The sequence below is a fragment of the Pagrus major genome, chromosome 1 (assembly GCF_040436345.1).
Source record: "Pagrus major chromosome 1, Pma_NU_1.0".
NCBI lineage: Eukaryota > Metazoa > Chordata > Actinopteri > Spariformes > Sparidae > Pagrus > Pagrus major.
The window spans coordinates 11,872,606-11,894,387 of record NC_133215.1 but is presented as its reverse complement, the minus strand read 5'-3'; the positions used below and the strand labels follow the sequence as shown (position 1 = coordinate 11,894,387).

The 21,782-nt window shown below is 43.5% G+C and overlaps 1 protein-coding gene across 1 annotated transcript; it reads left to right on the top strand.

Annotated features, from left to right (window-relative positions):
* Positions 1–1,004: 1,004 nt before the first annotated feature.
* Positions 1,005–21,001, top strand: fhip1aa (FHF complex subunit HOOK interacting protein 1Aa). Its single transcript, XM_073475692.1, has 12 exons — positions 1,005–1,165; positions 3,289–3,509; positions 9,001–9,681; positions 12,008–12,166; positions 12,301–12,387; positions 12,492–12,659; positions 13,710–13,789; positions 13,969–14,171; positions 15,826–16,839; positions 16,919–17,097; positions 17,451–17,571; positions 19,202–21,001. Exons 2-12 carry the CDS (start codon positions 3,402–3,404, stop codon positions 19,405–19,407), a joined length of 3,006 nt encoding a protein of 1,001 aa, XP_073331793.1. The 5' UTR covers positions 1,005–1,165; positions 3,289–3,401; the 3' UTR covers positions 19,408–21,001.
* The last annotated feature ends 781 nt before the right edge of the window (positions 21,002–21,782 follow it).

The window sequence follows — 21,782 nt, the reverse complement described above, 5'->3', positions numbered from 1 at the left end:
AATACAGGCACATACAGGCTCCTCTGTGTATAGAGGAGGTATAAAAGTAAGAATTAATGTTCAACCGTTTTTGATATCAGTTTTTTATTGCTGCCATAGTATGTTTGATCACAGAATACCTTTATGACTCCAGTTATAAAGGATTAAAATATGGCAACCGTCAACTGTCAGCTTTGGCGATCGGCAGCTGATTACAGGTTGCCAGCGTGGCAGCCCTCTTTAAAGCCTGCTGTCAGGCCTGAAATAGGAAAATTAAGTTACGTTGCGGGCTGCTTTATCTCAGCTGATAGAGCAGGTCAGCCTTTAATCACAGGGTTTCAATTTCTGAGCTCCCGTATATGCAAAAAAAAAAAAAAATGTAATGTACGACTCCTGCTGTGCTGCGAGGGTAAAAATTTGCATGCGTGAGTGCGTAGCAAGGCAAAAAAACCAGCCTGAAAAACAAAATGAGTGGCTGATGACTCCTCTTTAGCACACTCACCCACACACACATCTCCATCTGTCTCCCTCTCACTCTCTCTGTTTACACGACATCACGCTTTTTATGAAAGACCGCACGATTTCCAAGAAAGAGTTTATGTGGTGATCGGTCATATTGTACGTGAGCTGCAAAAACAAAAGACTGGATTTTGAGAGCTTTGGGGCTCACATGACACGATTTCCACGATGGCTCGGTGTAATGTCGTTGACGAAACGGGCCTCTCGCTGTTGAGATGGATGCCATTTACATCACGGCTCTAATTGAAAGGGTACAATAGTGTTATTCTCTCACGGCGGAGGGATCATGAGGACGTGATATTCATGTTGAATTCCGTACTTTTCATGCATGTGAACACTGTTGTCATGTTTCGTGCACCTCCTCCTTTTTCTGTAGACTTTCTCTCACCCTGTTTTTCCTTTCTCACTCCCTCCCCCTCCCGCTCTCCCCTCCCTCCCTCCCTCCCTCCATGTAACCTCCTCCTCTCCATCTCCATCCAAGTGGCGTTCGGAGTAGCTTACTCATGTCCAGTCACTTCCCACCACGCCTGGCCTCCTCACACGGGACACTCACTTCCTCTCGCTTGTCTCTTGACATATCCTCATCTCCCTCTTTTTCTTTGTGACAACAGGACGAGAATGAGGTCCTCGGCTGCGACCCGTCCCTGTTAAAGATGGTTCAGCGAAGGTAAGAAGCTCCCCCCCACCCACACACACACACACACAGACACACACACAGACACACACTCACTCACTCCACGCTGCTTTTACATTCCTTCTCAAGAATCCAACCATCCTGCACTTTCCCTCTAACTAAAAGCAGATGGCGAAGGTTCGACTGTGTGCCTTGTTATGCCTAAACTCTGTGGTTGGTGGGGATGTTTCAGTGGTACTGGAGCAAAGTGGATTCAAAAGAAGAGGCTTAGCTGTGATTGGTCGAGAGGCACAGCTAGGGGCAGGAGCTAGAAGCTCTAATTTGGTATGTGGCGTGCAGCTGCTGCGTGTTTTACGGTTGATCCCCCGTGGTGACAGAGTCCATATGATCCTGTATTGTGTAGCATGAGTGTTTAACTTTGTCCTGACATTGTGTTGGTGTTCTGAGACCGACAGTCTTCAAACTGTCCCTTTCAGCCACGCTGCCAGCACGGCTCGAGAGTAGAGTAGAGGAGTGGCTCGATATCTGTTGACAGGATTTAGATGAAATTTTGTAAAGACATTCATGTTCCCCTTAGGGTGAAGACTTTTCCTCTAGCGCCACCATGAGGTTTCCAATTTTGGTTTTTAGCTATTGGCTGGATCGCTGTGGATTCAGGTACACACATATATCCAGGATGAATCCCCTGAGTGTTCCTCTTTGACCACCAGCAGATAAAAGTTCTCAGTAACGCTTAATTAAATTAAAGTCCTTGTAATAAATGTTAGCTAGTAGGTCATAAGGCTCTTATGCAATGCTTATTAACATTATTTTATGTTAATAAGGCTATATTAGTGTGTTGTAATGGCATCATAAACATGTTTATTGAGTTTTTATGAGGATTTAAACAATAATAATAATAATAAACATTTTATCAAGTGATCCCCTCACTTTCCATTGAACGCCATCATCAACAAAATGTAATCTGTGCAGTCAACAGCGTGTTAGCATGCTCATGTTAGCATTAAGCTCATAGCTCCACTGTGCATGCAGCCCAGCAGAGCTGCTAGCATGACGGCAGACTCTGACTCGATGTTGTTTATTCACCAGTAATTACAGAACCTGTTCTGTTCTGCTTTTCCAGTAAAACTGGCATTTAGCTCAAAGCACCACAGTGACTAAGTCCAGTCTGTCTTAGCCGCTAGCATGGCTGTTAACTCATAGTCGTATTAAATGTTCTTGGAACATCCCTTGAATATGACTCATCTACTGTATATGTGACCTCATTTCAAATAGTTATCATAGTTACCAGAAATGTTCACTGTCTGCAAGCAGAGGAAACACGGGGAGATAAGGCCCATGCTAACATCCTTCCTCCTGAAGTGCAGGCGGGTATACCTGGAAACATGACACAGTGTAGGAGAGAACTGGATCTATCCATGTTTGAAAAAGCACTTCACTCCGTCTGTTCCCAGAAAACTTGTGTCCTGTTTAGCACAATCAATCTTTCCAGTAGCATCCTCCAAGGCAAACAACAGATTAGTTGCCTTCCCAGGGAAAAAGTGGGCATCTTCCAAATTTCCACGGTGCCAATGTGAGTCCTGGAACTGATCTTAAAAACTCGCCCTCAGGCTATTTTCAACTAATGTAATATATTTCATCCAAACAAGCAGCATGAGCAATGAAGATGTTGTAAAATATGTCTTTCCAGAAATGAAAATCCATGTTTGATCTACAAAACTAGCAATTTTCCTTTTGTTTTCCCCAACTCCCCACTCTCAGCTCACACTGCTGCTCACACCCAGTTGCTGCTCATTCGACTTCTGATGTCAAAAAATGTTTCTGTAATGAGAGTGATGTCAGGGGGCCTGCAGGAATCCACTTTGGGCGTCTGAGATACTCCAAAAGCATTTGACAGCTCAGTCCGAAGTCCAGACTGCAGCAGTTGAGCAAGATGTGTCTCTTTCTCTCCTCTACTGAGTCATCTGACTTTGCCTGTTATTGTTCTCTTTCCTGCATGCCTGTCATAGCTGCTGTCCAGCCACGCAGAGGGAGAGAGAAACGCGCTGCATTCACCAGTCATATCACTGCATCTTTGCTGCTATTTTATGAAGCGACTATTTGTGTCTCAGTGTGTGACGATGTCTGTTTTTTTTTTGTTCTTTCTGCATCCACAGGTCCTCTGTCATTATGCTTCCTCCTGTGGTTATGGTTGCACCCAGTAAGCAGTCGGGAATGTCCTCCTTCTCCTGCCTATGACATGGTTTAATCCACGTATGATCCGGTCACCATGATGGCCTCCATGGTTGCCAGTGGAAACCGAGATGGGCAGTCTCTGGTTCCGAAAGGGGTGGATCCAGAGACCTGCATGATTGTGTTCAAGAACCACTGGGCTCAGGTAAACACCAGCACCAGAGTTTCCGCAGCTTCAAGGAGTATTTTAACATTAACTTTTTATGCAGAGAAGTTCAGTACCCCACTCGTGGAGCGCTCTAACCCTAACCCACGTTACCTCAGCGTCACTGGTTTGATTTCGTCTGCAAACCTTAGTTGCATGTCATACCCCACTCTCTACCCTAATCTGAAATATAAAAAGGCAATTTGTAAGTCTGTGCTTTAAGTATAGAGCTATAGATGGAGGCAGTTAGCTTAGCTTAGCATAAAGACTGGAAGCAAGGGTGACAATTTGTGGTTGTAGATTAAGTTAAATGCTCTGAACTTTTTCCTGCTGAATCTTTCTACCCGCCCAGACAGCTTTTTCAATGACAGTTTTTACATTTTTGTCCATCTGCAGACTAATCTTAAGTGTGTTAATTAGTGAACTTTAGAGGTGTCTGTTGGTGTATTTGTGTAACTGTTGTAAGAGCAAGGCTAGCTGCTTCCAGTTTGTAGGCTAAGCTAAGCTAAACATCTGAGTGAACAAGCATATTTTCCAAAACTATGTTGAATTATTCCTTTATTCCTTTCTCAGCTAAACAAACAAAACAAACTTTAAAGGTCCCATATGATGCTCATTGATCGGTTCCTACTTATTGTTATTAATATTTTGTGTGTTTACATGTTTTAATGTTAAAAAAAACATGTTTGTTCTCTCATACTGTCCGTACCTGCAGCACCTCTATTCACCCTCCGTCTGAACACTCCGTTTTAGCTTGTTTAAAGGCACAGTGTCTGAAAATGGGCTGTGTGCTTTTTTTTAACAAAGCCATATCTTCTTGTGACAGCTCGGCATAGATGTGTGTATTGAGGAAAAATATACATATTATACAAATGTGTAGGTCACGACAGAAAAGAGCAAGGACCATTGAAAAGTCTTGAAGATTAACAGAATTTTAAGCTAATTCTCTTGTCACTCCTCTGATTTATCTTGTCACCTGAGGAGAGACGCTGACCCCAGATTTGGAACCACCGCTTGCAAATACTGCCAAAGTTAATCGTATTTGAACACACACTCTACTCCCGCCTCATTGACAGTAGAAACTAACTGGCAAACTGTCCCAACAACACTAAGCTTCAGTGCAGTTTTGGCCGGTGGAATCTTGGCAGTGTGAGTCCGACTGTCTCACACTCTTGGCTCTCTGCAGCAGCATGTGTCCCTGTTCACCCCTGTGGGTCCTGGCAGCCTGTGAGACCTTCTCCTCCCTCGCTGAGAGGAACAAACGTTATACACACTGACAAAAAGCACGACACTGGCCAGACACCGAGCGGAGGGAGCCGTGTCAGCTGCTTTTATGTCCACATTACTGGGTGTCAGCGTGGGGTCTGACCCTTTGGCTTCGAGGGCGCTCTGAGGTGCTCACAGCCAAATTAGCCGAATTCCTCTGTTTTTATTAAGTTTGCCACCAGAAAAGCTTTAAGGGGATTAGTTGTGTTATTTGGTCAGAAGCTGTGTGGCTTAATGCAGATGTGTAGACTTCCAACCCTTTGTTGGACTAAAGTTAAAGCCTCCCTCCACTTTTGTGTATTGTTTCTTCATGTGGATGTTTGACCTTCACCGTGCAGACTGACGTACGTGCAGTTTGTCACTAGCAGACTGTTTGTTTATCTTCATCTGCTTAAAGTTTTCGGAAAGTTTCTCTGTGCTCATCGGAGTTTAACTTGTGCACATGTGAGAACGATTTTGTGATATTGATATTGCAATGACCACTCATGGGTCCAATATGCAGCTTACAAAAGTGTGATGTGGAAGCTTGAAACTTCCAGCGCATAAACACTGAGAACAAAGTTTTCAGTGACGTAGGAAGCGTCTTGTGTCTGGTAGTTCATAGATTCTGGATTTTTTCACTAAACGGAAAGAAGGAGTAATAGGACACAGGACGTAATAGAGCGATGCTAAAAGCCATACTAAAGCTTTAATCAATAAGTTGTCTACTCTTAAATTAAGTGCCAACTACTTTTATAATCTATAAATCGGTTTGACTAATATTGTAAGAAAAATAGTCAAAGTTCTCTGATTCAAGCTTCTTAAATAAATAAATATTTTCTGGTTTCTTTACTCCTTTTGGACAAAACAAGACATTTGTGGTCATGTGTTGTCGTCATCGTGGGCTTTGGGAAATGCTTATGGACATTTTTCACTATTTTGTTCCATTCATTTCATTTTATTGACATTTTACTGATCAATTATTAGAGAAAATAAACGACAGATAAATCGACAGTGAGAATAATGGTCAGTGGCAGCCCTAAACCATAAAGTTTCAGACACTAATTATTATTCCAGCTGAGTGTTTTTGTCTTAAAGGAACTCTGAAGGAGAACTTTAATAGTTTCTTTTGTCTCTTTTTGGTGAGTAATTTATGTCTTCTGATTCGTATTTCATTCCTCGGTTTCTCAACGGATACATTTATTCTATTACATCAGTTTGACAAACTGACCTTCAAGTTTCATTACTGATCTCGTAAATCATAGCTCGACGAAACATTCTACCTTTAAAAAATAAGCATTTTTCATAAATTTGGACGTTTTTTGGAAAAGTTGAATGACTGCAGTGACCTGTATCATGCTGGATGCATCAGTTGATTTGTGGTTGGTGAATTCAGACCGATGTGGAGGAACTGGGCTGTAAGTGAGCTTATTGTTTTGAATACAAACTAAGGCTTTACAGTGGAGTCCAGACCAGTGACAGACTTGGCACTGAACATGATAGTAGGCCGACCATTGTTTTGATTCACAGGCTGTAGTTTGTTTTTAACACATGCATACAATCCTGTCTGCTGAAGGACATCTATCAGGAATCTATTCATCATCCTCACAGATTCACACATTCCTTCACTCTTTAAATTTAATACGGGTTGTTATTTTGGGTTTTAGGCTTCTGTTTGTTTGAAATAAACTGTTTTTATGTTGCGATTTTATCAATACCTGTCTGCTCGATTTACTTCTTCTCTTGTTAAGGAGCTGTAATGAAAAAAACAGGAGTCTGACTCATCTCGGCTTCTGACTGCGAACAGAAAAAAGACGAGAACTCCCTGTTCCAGATTAAAACTTGTTTTGCTTCGGGCTGACTGGCAGCGCAATTCCACTCATGCGGAGTCGCATTTCCATGCCTAGTTAATCTGCAGCCCGATAAGCGCGCTCTTGACTTTGGTTTCAGTTCGGAAAACCTTGAAAGCCGAGTAACATGTAAGTAATATTGGCCTCGTCCCTGTGTAAGCATCCCTGCCTGTTTCAGTGGCAGATTAGGTTTATGTTCATTTACTGTGTGTTATCTGCTGCTCTCCAGGCCTCACACAGCTCATTGTTGTTTGTTGTGACACACAAAGTGATCTGTCAGCCTCTGCCGCTGCCAACAATCTTTAACTATGGACAGTGAAGTATGGGCAGTTTGTTCCTCGTGTCTGTGGCTCCTCAGAGGCTGTGACTCACTCCATTCAAGTTTTATGAATGTGTTTCTGTTTAGTGTCGTACGGTTTATGTGGAAACACTCCCATCCAGTGTGCAGTACATTTAAGAGCATCTTCAGATTTGATGTGACAAATTACATTATGAAAACTCGACAAGCTTTTATAGGCTCAGTTGTTTGTTCTGTCCTCTGTTTTATTGATACTGCGTGATTTTAATTCATATTTTTTTGATGTTATTGGGTTTAAAACGACCCCAGGAACATTAGTGACTGCTCTGTGGAAACTACAGGGACACTAGTGAAGAATAAAGACTAGATAGACTAAGTCCACCGGTCTCAAACCAAATAAAAATAGCACATGAAGTCAAACAAAATGCTAAACAGGTATTTGAGGTAAATTAGCTTTCTCACTGCTCCCAACCCTCAGGTGAAGTTGTGTTTTGCTGCTGTCAACTAAAAATTAAAGCACAGATGTTAAGTGTGAGTTTGGGATACTTGTGGCGATACTAACGCCTTGAAATTGGCATTACTGCCTGAATCTGACACCGCATATGTCACCTTGTATTAATAATGCATAAGACATGCTTCAAACCACCCATCTAGCCCTGTACTTTCCAAGCTGACTAATCACAAAACAAGAAGTTTTAAGACAAGACACCAGCATCAGCAAATGTGCCGCCGATGCATTGTTACAACTTCTAAAACAACTTTGTTTAGCACAGTTTTATGGCTAATTATTTTCATTTTGAGTTTTTTTCTCAACAATTTTTTTAATTGTATTGTAAACAAGTCAACACAACTGAGTTACTAACTGAATATTGGACCTGGATACTAAAATGTTGACCAAAAACTGAGCACTGATTCCATCCATCACTGTGACCGATCAATTTAAAGTTGTCACTGGATAAAAGAATTGAAATAAAAGTTACATTTCTTCCAAAGCACTGCATTTCTTCTTTGTGCTGGTTTGGTTTTGCACATGCCATATGTAATAATTATATTTTATCTGTATCGGTGCATCCCTTCATGTCACTGTTCTCAAATAAAATAGAGTTTTAAAAGTGAAAACAAAACAAAACAGAGAAGGGGATCTTTTCGGGAGGCAGAACGGAATGTCCCACTTCCCCTGAGAACCGTAGTGTTTTTCTTTTAAATGCAAAGCTTCATCAGCATTGCCCTGCTCATTCTCAAAAGGTTTTCACGGATCTACAGACACCTGAAAAGTGCCCAGTAAATCCACGGTGTGATTTGTTTGCAGAGCAGTTGGAGTTGGAGTATGACATTGGGATGCTTCCCTCAGTCTCTCACCCTACAGACACACTAACACGTTCAGATTGTGGAGCCTGTACTTTACTGAACCACAGTAAAAAAAAAAAAAAAAAATCATGCTTACTTGCAGCTGCTTTGCAAATAATACTCATACTCCAGTAATCATAGCTAAACAAACTTTAACCTCGACCTTGACAGTGTCAGTGTGATGCCAGCAGGCAGCCTACAACCACAATCTGACTCCTACATCTGTCCAGTAAGTCAAACCCTCGAGTGATTCTCATCCTGACTCCTTCCTGTCACTACTGTGACGGCCCGGGGGAGCCTGAACTGGACCGATTCCTGAGCCTGAGGCCACTGGGCCAGGCCCCATCGGGCTCAGACGGGGATTACAAACTCTGTTCTCTTGTTTCCATCAGCCGTGCCCAGTTCTCTTGTGCACAGCCAGTTATTGTCATGGCAGCAGTGGCAGGCTGGGGACAGTGGCTCCTTTATTGTGACTCTGGTTTCTACGCAGCGGACACACAAGGGAGGGAGCGGGTACACAAAGGACTGTTTCACTCTGTGCAACCAGACTGAGTTTATCTGAACTGTGCTGCTGCTCTATTTACACCCCATTATTGATGATAGTCCTGCCAAGAAGAAGAGTGATTTTACCTGCAGTGTAACAAAACTGCTTTAAAGAGGAAGTACTGGCTATAGCACAAATATCATTCTGCACAGTGAGTTTTGATTGGAGGGGAACTTTAAGTCATGTTTCTCTTGTCTCTTTCTGTAGGTGGTGAAGATCCTAGAAAAACATGATCCCCTTCGCAGCAGCTCCACCCTGCCCTCCCTGAGTGTCATCAACCTCACCACCAGCTCTAGCGGCAGCCCTCGTTTCGGCCCCATCCCCGGAGACGAGGCGAACGCGGTACAGAACTATGTGGAGCACATGCTCTTCCTGCTGATGGAGGAGGAGAGCGGTCAGGCCGGCGCCATGGGCCCCATCCTGGAGTTCGTGGTGATGGAGAACGTGATGGAGCGTCTGTTCGTGTGGAGCCTCCGCAGGGAGTTCACCGACGACATGAAGCTGGAGCAGCTGAAGATGTACGAGATGCTGGTGGGCCAGGCGCACCAGCCCCTGCTGCATCACAAGCCCATCCTGCGGCCGCTCATGATGCTGCTGTCGTCCTGTTCGGGCACCGCGGCGCCGCAGGTGGAGGCCGAGCTGGTGCTGCTGCTCAACCAGCTGTGCTGCGTTCTGGCAAAGGACCCTTCGATTCTGGAGCTGTTTTTCCACACCAGCGAGGATCAGGGAGCCACCAACTTCCTCATCTTCTCCCTGCTCATCCCCTTCATCCACAGGGAGGGCACAGTGGGCCAGCAGGCCAGAGATGCACTGCTGCTCATCATGTCGCTGTCGGCTGAGAACGAGCGAGTGGCCAAACACGTGGCAGAGAATACCTACTTCTGTCCGGTCAGTCCCAAATGATGAATTACCTTTCCTCCTCTCTTTCTCTTACTGTCATTCTCCTGTAGTCTGGTAGTATTTCCCCAGGCTCAGTTCCTCTCTTCTTTAATTTTCAGAATTAGATTCAGCCTTATTGGCCAAGTATATTCACACATACACCAGTCACTACGTTAAAGCCACTAACAGCTGAAGTGAATCACATTGGTCATCTAGTTACAATGCAGGGTTCTGCTGGGAGATCTTGGGTCCTGGCATTCACGTTGATGCTAATTGACACGCACCAAAGAGCTCAAGGCGTCAACCTTACCTCCAAATTCCCCAAATCCCAACCCAGTCGAGCATCCGTGAGATGTGTAATGGAGGCCCCATCTAGCAGCCCACAGGACCCAAAGGATCTGCAGCCAATGCCCCGGGTACACCACGGGCCACCTCCAGAGGTCATGTGTCAGTCCAAGGAGTTCAAGGATGTCCTGCTGCTCGATTGGATTGAGATCTGAGGAATTTGAAGACCAGGTTGACGCCTAGAGCTCTTTCTCACGTTCCTCGGGTCATTCCCTGAGCAGTTTTCACAATGTGTTAGGGCGCATTGTCCTGCTGTTGGTGCCACTACCATCAAGAAATGCCCTTGCCATTAGAGGGTGTACTTGTTCTCCTGATTTTCCCGGGAGATTCACGTTTGTCATTGCCCTCTCCTGGTTTCCTCTCAGGGTCACAATTCTCCTGTATTTCTCCTGATTTATAACACATTTTCCTTTTAGTTAACGCAACCTGTTTCTGGCCCTGCACAGTGTCTAGTCCACTGTTCTGTTGTTCCTCGTCCTCCTCATTTAGTGAGTGCTAAATGAAGAAAGAAATACTCAAGCACATTGCAACAATGCAACTAACTTTTTGGGGTGAATGACCCCAGACCCTCTGCTTTGATTTCCCTATTTTTGAGTTCTCAAGGTTGGCAAGTATGTGGACGGGTTGTGCTTGTCAAGCGGCATCCACATGAATACCAGGACCCAAAGTTTCCCAGCAGAACATTTCATTGTAATGAGATGATCAAAGTTTTTCACTTTCGCCTGTCAGTCCTTTTATTGTGGTGGCTGATGGCTTACGCATTATACATACACATTAGGTACATTGCGCAGGATTCATATCGATTTTCCGAACAACTCAGCCTTTTTGTGCGAGTACTTCTTCATTCTTATTCTCTCACAGCCACTCGAAAAGCTCCCAGACCTCTCTGTGACCCTGGGCATCACAATCAGCCCAAAAATATGCAGATGAATTCACGAAGTCACTCGAAGCAAGGTTAAAACATCTCTGGCGTTGAATGTCACAAATGTCTGGCATTCGTAAGATTATAATGGCACGGTTGCGAGCTTATCCCATGCAAATAAAGCCATTTACCCGCAGCTGCAGACGTCGCAATGAAAAATAGCTTTTGATGCGATGCCAGGTTCACAACTGTAGTCTGAATTTAATTGGTTCCACTGGATAAGCTACAAGGATAATCCTATAGAGGACGTATACATCAATACAACACTAATGATGCACTCATCCTACAGTTAAATTAGACTGCAGTGTGCATAGCTCTGTCGTTGCTTGAAATCCGACACTGTGAACACTTAAATCATGTAGATACCGACTGTTTGTGATGAGGAAGGCCTCTTGACATTAATGCATTAATTAGTGACCTAATTACCATATCAGGGTGATTACAACAGGAGAGTTATAGGCCATAAAACTCTTTCCTGCTCAAATATTTATAGAGCCGACCTGTAGGAGGCATAAATCCATATGTGTGCTGTCTGACTGTTTGAGGAGGAGCAGGCAGGCTGATCTGTAGGCTGCTGCAGCGCTTTGCTTACATCTGCATCACATTATCAAAAAGGGGAGAAGAAGAAATGATTTACAAAACTAGTTAGCATTGTGGCGAGCAGTAAAACACATAAGTCATAAATCTGTTGTGTACCGTAGAGAAGCTATGTGTGTATTATTTATGCCATACACTGCCTCATTTATGTCTATGTGATTACTTATGTCAGATTATTTTTCTATTGTTCTATATATTTTCAGATCAGGTAAAACATCTAAAAGGTATAGTCTTCTTTACAGGTTAGCTGTGTAGGCTAACAGTCAGATTCAATCAGGATATTCTCCCTTGCTCCACCATCTAATCGAAATATCTTATTTTTTGGCTGCAAAAAGAAAGTAAAAAGACAGGATGGTGACGGCCATAATGCCAAACCGGAGGCTTAAAAACCATATACAGGTGTTTTGACTTGAAGATGATGCTGAAAGAAAAGTCATTACATTTCAACTTTCAATCTTTCTCTCTCCTCAGGTGCTGGCCACAGGGCTGAGCGGCCTGTACTCCTCTCTGCCCACCAAGCTGGAGGTTCCCAACGAGGAGTGGCACTGCCTTCACAAAGAGGACTGGCTCAAGATGCCGTCCCTCGTCCAGTTTCTCAACTCCCTGGAATTCTGCAACGCCGTTATTCAGGTGAAAACACGTGAGGAGGCTGAACGCACGTGGCTCGGCCACATTAAAAATGAATCCACACGTGGTAGATTGCTGCAACCTTCTGCCTGACTGCACTCTTGACTGACGTGTGCCTTAATATTAACCGTTCCCAGGTGGCTCATCCTGATATCAGAGACCAGCTGGTCGGTTACATCTACAACGGATTCCTCGTGCCTGTCCTCGCACCGGCTCTCCACAAGGTTGGCACTCTTCTTCCCTCTCTTCTTCACATCCATGTGAAAGTTGGTTATAAAGTTTTAGCAATGCAATGACGTCACACTTCTGTCCTCCTGCCTCTGTGTAGCTGACACTAGAGGAGGTGATGACCACCACAGCGTACCTCGACCTCTTCCTGAGGAGTGTCACCGAGCCGGCTCTGCTGCAGACTTTCCTCTCCTTCATCCTCCTCCACCGACACGAGAGCGTCCACATTTTAGACACTCTCGTCAGCCGCATCAACACCCCCTTCCAGGTAGAGGACAAATCTACATGTCTTGTCTTAAAAACACACACTGCGCTCAAACACATCATGACTCATGTTTCATAAGTCCTGGAAATACTACCCCCAGAGGCACTTGGACCCGATGTGTAACTTTAAATGTCAGCACCAAATCTGGCAGATTGTTGCCATGGCGACGCTCAGTCGCAGCGATATCAGTTTATTAACACAGTCCTATACGTTGGAACATCTTGTTCATATACTCTGGCAGGACTAAAATCATTAACATGAATAAGTAATGTGTTCTTTACATTGCTGTCTGACTGCGTAAGTGGCTCAGGGAGTTCCCTCCAGTGTTTGCTATGAGTCAGCATCGACACACCTGCGACTCAGTGAAAAATAAGAGACGTGTTTGCTTTTCAAATATTTGACCTCGAGCCAAATTAAACATTGACTAGCATGCAAATATTCCACATTTCAGCTGTTTTATTTTCCTCTTCGCTTTTTAACTTTGATAACTTTAAAAACAGCCACTTCTTAGGTAGTCGTGCCCTTTGCTCTGTTTGAGTTTTTAGCGCCTGACTGAAGGAAAAACGTACACGTTAGAGCCCTTTTCACACGGGACTAGTATAACCAGGGGACCTCATGTCATCTATAAATGACCCCCTAACATCTGTGTGAAAGTGAAGTTTGTGTTTTAATCAAATTTACTTATCCCCTCGATATGACGTCAAGGCTCCATGTAAAATGAATGTTTCATTAGAGAAGCATCTGTTCGTCACAGTTTAAGAGCTGATCTGCCCACTTTCTGCATGCGTTTGAAGCATAAATACACATTTGCAGCACATTTAGCTCAAGTAACAGATGCTTTGTGGCTGTACTAGAACAGCTTGCTGTTGCTGCCCATGTCCTCTGTCACCACTTATTTTAAACATCAGTATAGCTGCTGTCACAGCAAATTTCATTCATTGTTCAGTGGTCTGACAACAGAAAACAGAGGTTGGAAAAATGAGGGATGCCCGATATGGATGTAAAAAGGCCTCCTCAGTTGATGCAATGTGTTTCATTTGTGTGTCTCTCCAGTTAGGCACTGTGTCACTGGCACTTTTCCGCACTCTCATTGGCTTATACTGTGAAGATGTGATGCTGCAGCTCGTGTTGAGGTGAGTGGCACGCACACAGACGGAGGGCGCTACGTCTAATTGGTTTACGTCGTGATGAGCTCTTACTCTCTACCTCCTACCGCGCAGACTTGTGTTGCCATCTGTCTGCCCTCCCCTCCCCCCTCCCTCGACCACCCGTCGGTTCCCCTAACAGGATTCGTTCCCATCTGCCTCCCCAGGTACCTGATCCCCTGTAATCACATGATGTTGAGTCAGAGACGTGTGGTGAGGGAGAGGGACTGCTACTCGGTGTCAGCCGCCAAGATCCTGGCATTAACGCCGTCCTGCTGCTCTCCCGATCGCAGCCCCCCGCCCCTCCGACAGCTGGACTCCATCCTCTTTTCCAAGGGTGCGGAGACTCCCAACAGCACCAGAGCCATGGGTAAGAGGGACAGGACTTTAAAGGGACATTTTGTGTGGTTTATTACAGCTTGGATATTATTTTTTATAGTGTTGGACATCATTTCAGTAGCTTATTATGACAAGATTTTGCTCGCCAAATGAGTTGCTCAGATCTGGGAACAGGGGAGGCACAGATGAGACAAGAAAGACGAGGACGATCACACGGGTTGTAAACAAGCCAACAGTTTTGCGATATCATGTAAACCACTTTTTTTGGAGGTAAAACAAGTGTTGGTAATAATCCCTCACTGCACAGGAAAACTGCACACACAACTATTTGAACAAGGACAATGATCTGTAAACTGTGATGAGTGAAACCTGTGTGTTTGTTTACAACCTGTCTGAGCGTCTGCTTGTGTTTGCTGCCATGTTTGGCTTCAGAAACGTCTCCGCGTTCCCAGATCACAGCAATAACTGTGTCGGGATGATGTTGTCGGAGTACAGCTAATTATGATCCTAGTTGAAAGTCAGAGGGAAGCTGGTTGACTCAGCCCTTCAACCTTTCTGAAGGCCCTGTTTCGGTAGGCATCCACACCTTGTGCTTGAAACTAGGACTGCAACTGTATGTGATTTTTATGGTGCGATAACAGAAAATCCGAAAATATCACCGTATGACAATTATTATCAGTTACAATGACCCTTAAGGATGAAAACAAGACTTTTATGCCTCCGTCAGCTGTCCGTTCATACATACGAACGTCCATCCGTCCCATTCTTGTGAACGTGATATCTCAAGAATGCATTCTGGGAATTTGATCAAATTTGGCACAAATGGACTCAAAGATGGACTGATTAGATTTTAGTGGTCAAAGGTTAAAGGTCAAGGTTACGTTGACCTCACAAAACTCATTTTTGGCCATTTCTCAATGATTCATATGAAAATGACAGAAATGTCTAAGAGGATTAAGTGATGACATTTCATACCCTTTCACAAATGATCATATCCAGGTGGTGATGAAACTTTAATTTTTTATCAACGTTAATAAAAAAATTAATTCAAGACCTTAGATAAGCAGAATTACACCGAATGATAACCATCGCCTGTCATACCACGGTATACCTGAGCCCTCCACCACTTACATGAGACGGGGGAGACTAATTTTTTAAGCGAGCCAACATGAATTACTGCTTTTCAGCCTCATTTGTAATCAGCTTTTATGGATTTGGTTTTCTTCTCTGCTTTAGAATCAGCTGCAAGTCGAATTCACCCAGAGGATTTGACTATTCATAACGTGTGTGCGTGTTATAACCTCGGTAATGGTGGTGTGCCGTCAAAGCAAGTGGAACAAACCCGGCATTACAGAGGAAAATGGAAAATTATTCTTTGCAGCAGTTAGAGTGCCAGAGCCAAACAATCATAATAAAGATTGTGTGTTAACGTTATGTGTTCAGATCTGGTTTTAAACAAACACTGCAAGATGTTGAGCTGCATTTACTTGGGACGTGAACATATAGCAGGGCTGATTATTTATGTAGTATTTTATCACATAGTGAGATCTCCTGCTGTTTCGCTGTGTTACATCACTTTACCCCCTGTAGTCACATGTCAAACTCATTATTTCTGCTCTGTGTGAGCGCGGCGCTGAGGTGCTGCACGCCAGCTTTTATCAACATTTCCTACCTGTTTTCCCCAGAGGAGAACGAGAGCTTCCTAGAGGAGGATGATGGCTCGGGTAACTCCTGCACCATCGGCTCAGAAATCTACCTGGATGTCAGCTATCTTCATTACCTCTACGACGCCCGTCTGAGCATCAGCAGCTGCATACGGGCCTGCCAGGTGTGGTCGGCCGTGTACGACGGCGAGGACCCGCCTCCTGAGAAATACCAGCCCGGCGTCCTGGAGGAGCCAGGGCTGAAGAGAACCCAGATGGTTCTCAAGAGAGTTCCTCAGCCAGTAGCACCTCGCCCTCGACCCCGCCCGCCGCCGAATGCAGAGCCGCCCTCCGTCAACCAGCTGGAGCTGGAGTGGGATGACAGTTACGATGCGTGCCCGGTGCAGACAGCCGAGGCTCCTGTGGAGAGTAAACCTCCACAGCAGCCTCCTGCTGAGCCACCAAAGCACATCCAGGAGATGAGGAAAACAGCCATTATGTTGGTTAAAGGCACATATATTGAGGAAAATGAGTTCCAGGACGACGTCATGGTCTACGATCTTGTGGCCAAGAAAGACGCCAGAGATGCCGAGCGTGGTAAGCTCAAATCAACCGGGTCTGAATCAGAAGCAACCCAACCAGGCTCTGCAGAGGTTCTCCTAAAAAACGGACTCAGTCTAACACTCCCACCTTCTCTGATGGCTGATAACGGCATGAAGACCTTGGAGCCAAAGGCCAAAGGTCAGACAGATTGTAATTCCAACCTCCAAAACAACAACACCGCTGCTGCTGAGCTGGGCGACGACCTTTTGGCTCAATATGAGGAGCTCATTCGTACGTTGGACACTGAGGCGGGCGGAAAACAGGTCAAAACTGATGCAGAGGTGAAGAAGCCTGTCACATCTGCGGCAGAGGTGGAGGAGGAGGAGGAGGTGGAGGAGATGGATTTCACCTCCTTCTCTGCCGAGACACCAGAGCCGGAGAAAGTGCAATCACCGTTTGGGCCGAAGTTCGGCAGTGGGAGTGGAGTTAGAAGCCATTCAGTGCCTTTCACTGGTAAGTAAAGGCAAATCTTCCCTCTGCATCATTCAGAGAGTACAATTAAAAGATTACTCATGATTTTTTCTTTCTGCAGGTCCATTCGTCAGTGTGCTGTTGTCTCGTATGGAGAACATGATGTCCAACTCGCTTCATGTCAACTTGCTGTTGACGGGCATCCTGGCCCAGCTGGCGGCCTACCCTCAGCCTCTCCTGCGCTCGTTCCTCCTCAACACCAACTTGGTGTTTCAGCCGACGGTTCGCTCCCTTTACCAGGTAATATGTGTATTCTGTTCTTATGCATGTGTAGGCAGGAGTGAGCCTTTTATTTAAATTCCCAATTCCTCTGAGGCATCGTCAAGTAGACAAAAGGCAGAAATGGGAGCAAAAGATTTAAGTTTTCGTGACATCACTTACAAAGACAACAATCAAATGTTTGAAATCTGAGCAGAGTGTTGTAGCTGCTCTGAAGTAAGATGAAGTAGAGAGGATTTGACCGGTTTTTTCTTGTACTAGCTTAAGAGAGCCTTCATTAATCCAATCAGGCTGCAGATTTTAAGGTTGTCATCATTAATTAAGCTTCAGTGTAAATACTGCAGATGTGACTGTAACCGTCTGTTTCCCTTCAGGTACTCGCCACAGTGAAGCACCAGATAGAAGAGCAGGCTGCCAGCAGGAAAGACTTTCCCGAGCTGATCACCGCCGCCCAACACTGGCTGCTGGCCAGGGAGACTTCGTTCACCGCAGCAGGTGACAACACCCACGTATAGGAGTTTAATTTTGATCTATGGTCTCTGAAATATCAAGTATTTAAACATTCTCATTCAATTCTGACTCCATTGCATACAGGGCTGACATTTAAAAGAATAGTTTGACATTTTGGGAAATATACTTATTTGCTTTCCTGCTTAGATGGAGGTGAGAAGATTAATACCCCTCTACCCTCCTAAATATGAAACTAAAGCTAGCAGCCAACACAAAAAAATGAAAAAAGTTGGCAGGTTTAAACCACAACACGTCATTTTTACACCGATTTTTGTACGATTTGAAATTGAAAAAAAAAAACAGGAGCACACGTATACATAAAAAGAAACATATTCAGTCAGAGGTTTCAGGGAAAAAGTTCCATATTGTTTCAAAAGCTTATGACGTTTCTAAGATTTAATAAATTGAATGATTCAGGTTGAGGATCAGTTCTAAGAGTAAATATCTAATCCTCAGTAGTAATTTAGGAAATTTATGTGAATGAAAACAACATTGCATACAGAATAATGAAATTAATTCAAAGGTGCCAGCATCTGGATTATCATTGTTTCTGTTGGCTTTAAAAAAAAAAAAAGAAGTGTTTCTGTCTTGGTAACCCTGTGTTTAACGTTACAACTCTAGGAACGGTGGGTAATCCCCTCGGGCAAAGTTTGCAGAAATGTAGTCAAAGTCTGTGAGGCTGTGAATGTGAACATTGGGATCGGGCCAGTGTGTTTATTAATGAGCTTTAGAGATGCTAGCAGGCAGATTTTTTTCACCTTTGGACAGAGCGAGCAGGCGGTTTCCCCTCTGCTTTCAGTCTTTTATGCTGAGCCAACACTACTGGCGGTTTATCTCCCAAAATGTCAGACTTACCCTTTAAGCTGTAGCTGTGTTTGAGTAATCATCCTCAGGAAAGCCGTTGTCTGCTACACATATTCTTTTACTTTTATTTATCGTAATTACATCAGCGTCACTAATCATGTATTTATAGTCGACTCAGAAGTGTTCAGATGTTTTAAACGAATGTAATCAGACTCTAGATATCAATTGTCGGCCACCCGATGACTAGAATATAAACCGCACTGTTGTCGAGTTCCTCAATCTCACTAACTTTGCAGTCAAAAATGGGTCAAGTTCAAAACAACACTTGCATTCATTATCGCTTGTGTTTCGGCCTCTGTTGGGAATCCGAATAAATTCTACTTGATTTTGTTAAGTCATGAGTCTTTGCAGTTTTGCTACAGCTACGCCCTGGAGTTTCAGCCCCGTGTTTGAACTAGACTCCCCGCGGTTTCGGAGTTGTACGAGCTAGAAAAAAAAACATCGGGAGAATGTTTGCGGAAAGATGAGAGCCAGAGATTTCTTAGATGGGAAATTTAAAGGGAATTTTTGAGTTGCTCAGCTGGAATGTTCTCCTTTCTTGTACGTGTTCAGTGTTTTTTCCAGAAGAGAGACACTTGGGATCCTACTTTTCGTGGGCTGAAATAACTTATAAACGGAGAAATCATTAACAGGAATGTATTATGTTTACAAAATGTCTCAAATTCCAGCTGAATTGCTTAGAATATATCCATGCGTGTCATTATTTGTTTCCATTTTGTCAGCGTAACTTATTAAATCTTCATGTTCTCAGACAGAAGCAGCGGCGGCGGGGGCAGACACTCCTCCCACGGCGAGGCGGGAAGGATCTTGAAGAGTTCACCGCCGCCGAAACCCAAAGCCATCTCTCTGGATCGGACAGAAGTCTTCGCTACCGTCCTCTTCACGGAGTTCCTCAAAGAACTGGCTGCCATTGCACAGGAGCACTCCATCTTATCGTACATTCCTATGGAAGAGTGATCGCGTCCCAACAGGCCTCAACTGAACTCTGATTTTAAGATTTTAAAAGACTCTCTTTTATGATGGTTTTCTATTTTTTTTTTTTGTCATTTTCAGGCACAAAACCTCTTAGATCAAGTGATTTATACAACTGTTTTTAAAGAAATAAGCGTATTTATTTTCCAAGCAAAGATAATCAAGTTCATGTGCTTTTCAATCTCAACTTTGTAGTCGTTAAAAGGGTTTTTTTTCTCGCCAAACTTTCAGCTAGAACTTGACCTGTTTGATGAAGCCTGCACCAGCCGATAATGCCCAAAAGAGCGAGCTCCAGGTCCACCAACCAAAGACTGTAAAGAGATGATTTAAAAAAAACAAAAAACAGCATTTTTTTTTTTTTAAAGCAATCAGCCCTTTTCTTGACTTCAGGCTCCTCCGCCCTCTTTTCTGAATGTCTTCTACACATGTCTTCACAGCAAGATGTCCGCTGCTCAGTGTGGCTCTGTTGAATACTCAGGTGGCCTTTCTGGAGAGTCGTTGCCTCTTTGTCAGCGTGACTGAGCACCACATGGAGCCTCTAATCACAACAATTGTCATTTGAAGAAGAAGAAGAAGAAGGGCCGGCATCATCACACATCCGAACTCCTCCAATCTTATGCAACTGTTACACGACTGCGTTTTTCAGACAGTCGCTTTTGTCTTTAAACTTTACAAAGTGGTGTTTGTGTGTTTTTAGATATACTTTTGTTTTTGGCGTTTTTCTGTTAATTCATGACGGTACCTCAGGAGATTTTCTAATGCACGATCTGTCCTCTCTGCTCTTAAACGCTCTTCGGGTGAAGCGGTTTTTCCTCTTAATGCACTAGTTTCTCACACTAATGGGCTCCACAGTTTTTTTTTCCAAATCACAGCACCGAAACCAGAATTATTCACGCTATATTTAATTTGCCTTACTTTAGCGACGCTTGATAATGTACATATTGTAAGAAAAATGTTGTAACGACATAGAACACTATGCAAATCGAGGATGTTTTGGGTATAATTAAGTTCTGCATATTTCCAGACTGGGACGGGGTATTTAAGCTTTTATGAGAGTTTCTATTGCCATATGTTTTCCTCTTTTTTGAAAGAGGTTATACTCGCGGCTAGTTGTTATGATTTGTTCTATTTAGGGATTGTGTAGGGTGTTTAAAGTCGTGTTAAAGTCTGAAATCTCACTTTTGGGAGAGTCGTAGTTTTGCGTCTTTTGAAAAACCATCTCAGATTGTGACGGTTACTGAGGGCAAACTGCTGGAAATCGCCTTTATTTCAGTCCAGGTTTTGCACATGGTTGTTAAAATGAGGTAATGCAAGAGAAATATTTTGTTACGAAGCAGAAATACTTTTAAATTGGTGCCTAAATAATGAGTTTAGTACACATTATTGCCTGATTTCGAATGGATTTACTCAGGAGTCACATAAAACTCAACAGTATAAGCTAGGGCTGCAGAATTAATCAAAATAGATTTTTTTTGCTATATTGTGCAGCCCTAGTATAAGCTTAAAATTAAATCATTTAAGAAAATTGTTAAGTTGAAGCTGTCCATTTTTAAGGTGTAAAGTAAAGGCCATGGACTGTCCCATATTTTCTGACGTGTTCTGTTTCATATTAACTGATCTCCACGTTGCTCTCAAATGTCTTTGTTTCTCAGTAAAACCTTTCTAGAGTTTCTAGAAGTAAAGATGACAATAATCACCATCCAGACACAGCTTGATGGGGACTCTGTTGATGTTATGCAGTCAAGATGTGCATAGTGCAGGAAATAGAACATTTTTGAAGTTAAGATCTTGAATTTTATGGAGGAAAATATGTGAGAAATAATATATATAGAATAAGGGATGCACCGATTTATCCACCAAACATCGGTACTGGCCGATATTTTTCTTGTTGAATGCTGTTAGCCTGTCTGCAAGTGAGGTAGCAGTGACCGATGTTTATCTGTTGTGTCACATAAATTCTGGGAGGGCACATCCATGGCTCATGACACCCCTGTCATCAGTTTGTAGGGCTACATACGACCTTTTCTCATTCACCTATAGCGTAAAGAAGGGCTGAATGACTTTGAAGCTGCTCACTTCATCGTGAATATGTCTTTGTTTTCCTGGCACAAAAGGGGGAACAACAAAAACATCAGTGTCGGCTATCTACGAAATTGTTATTTGACACATTGATATCAGTATCGGCCTCGAATATCACAATCGGTGCATCCCTGATTACATCTGTTTATGTAGAACAAAGTTTGTTTCAGTTATGAAATGAATTATTATGGACTGCAACTTCTAACAAAAACATCAATGTACTTTTATACAAACACAATTTTTTAGAAGAAAGCAAATAAGGATGAAAATGTGACTGTACA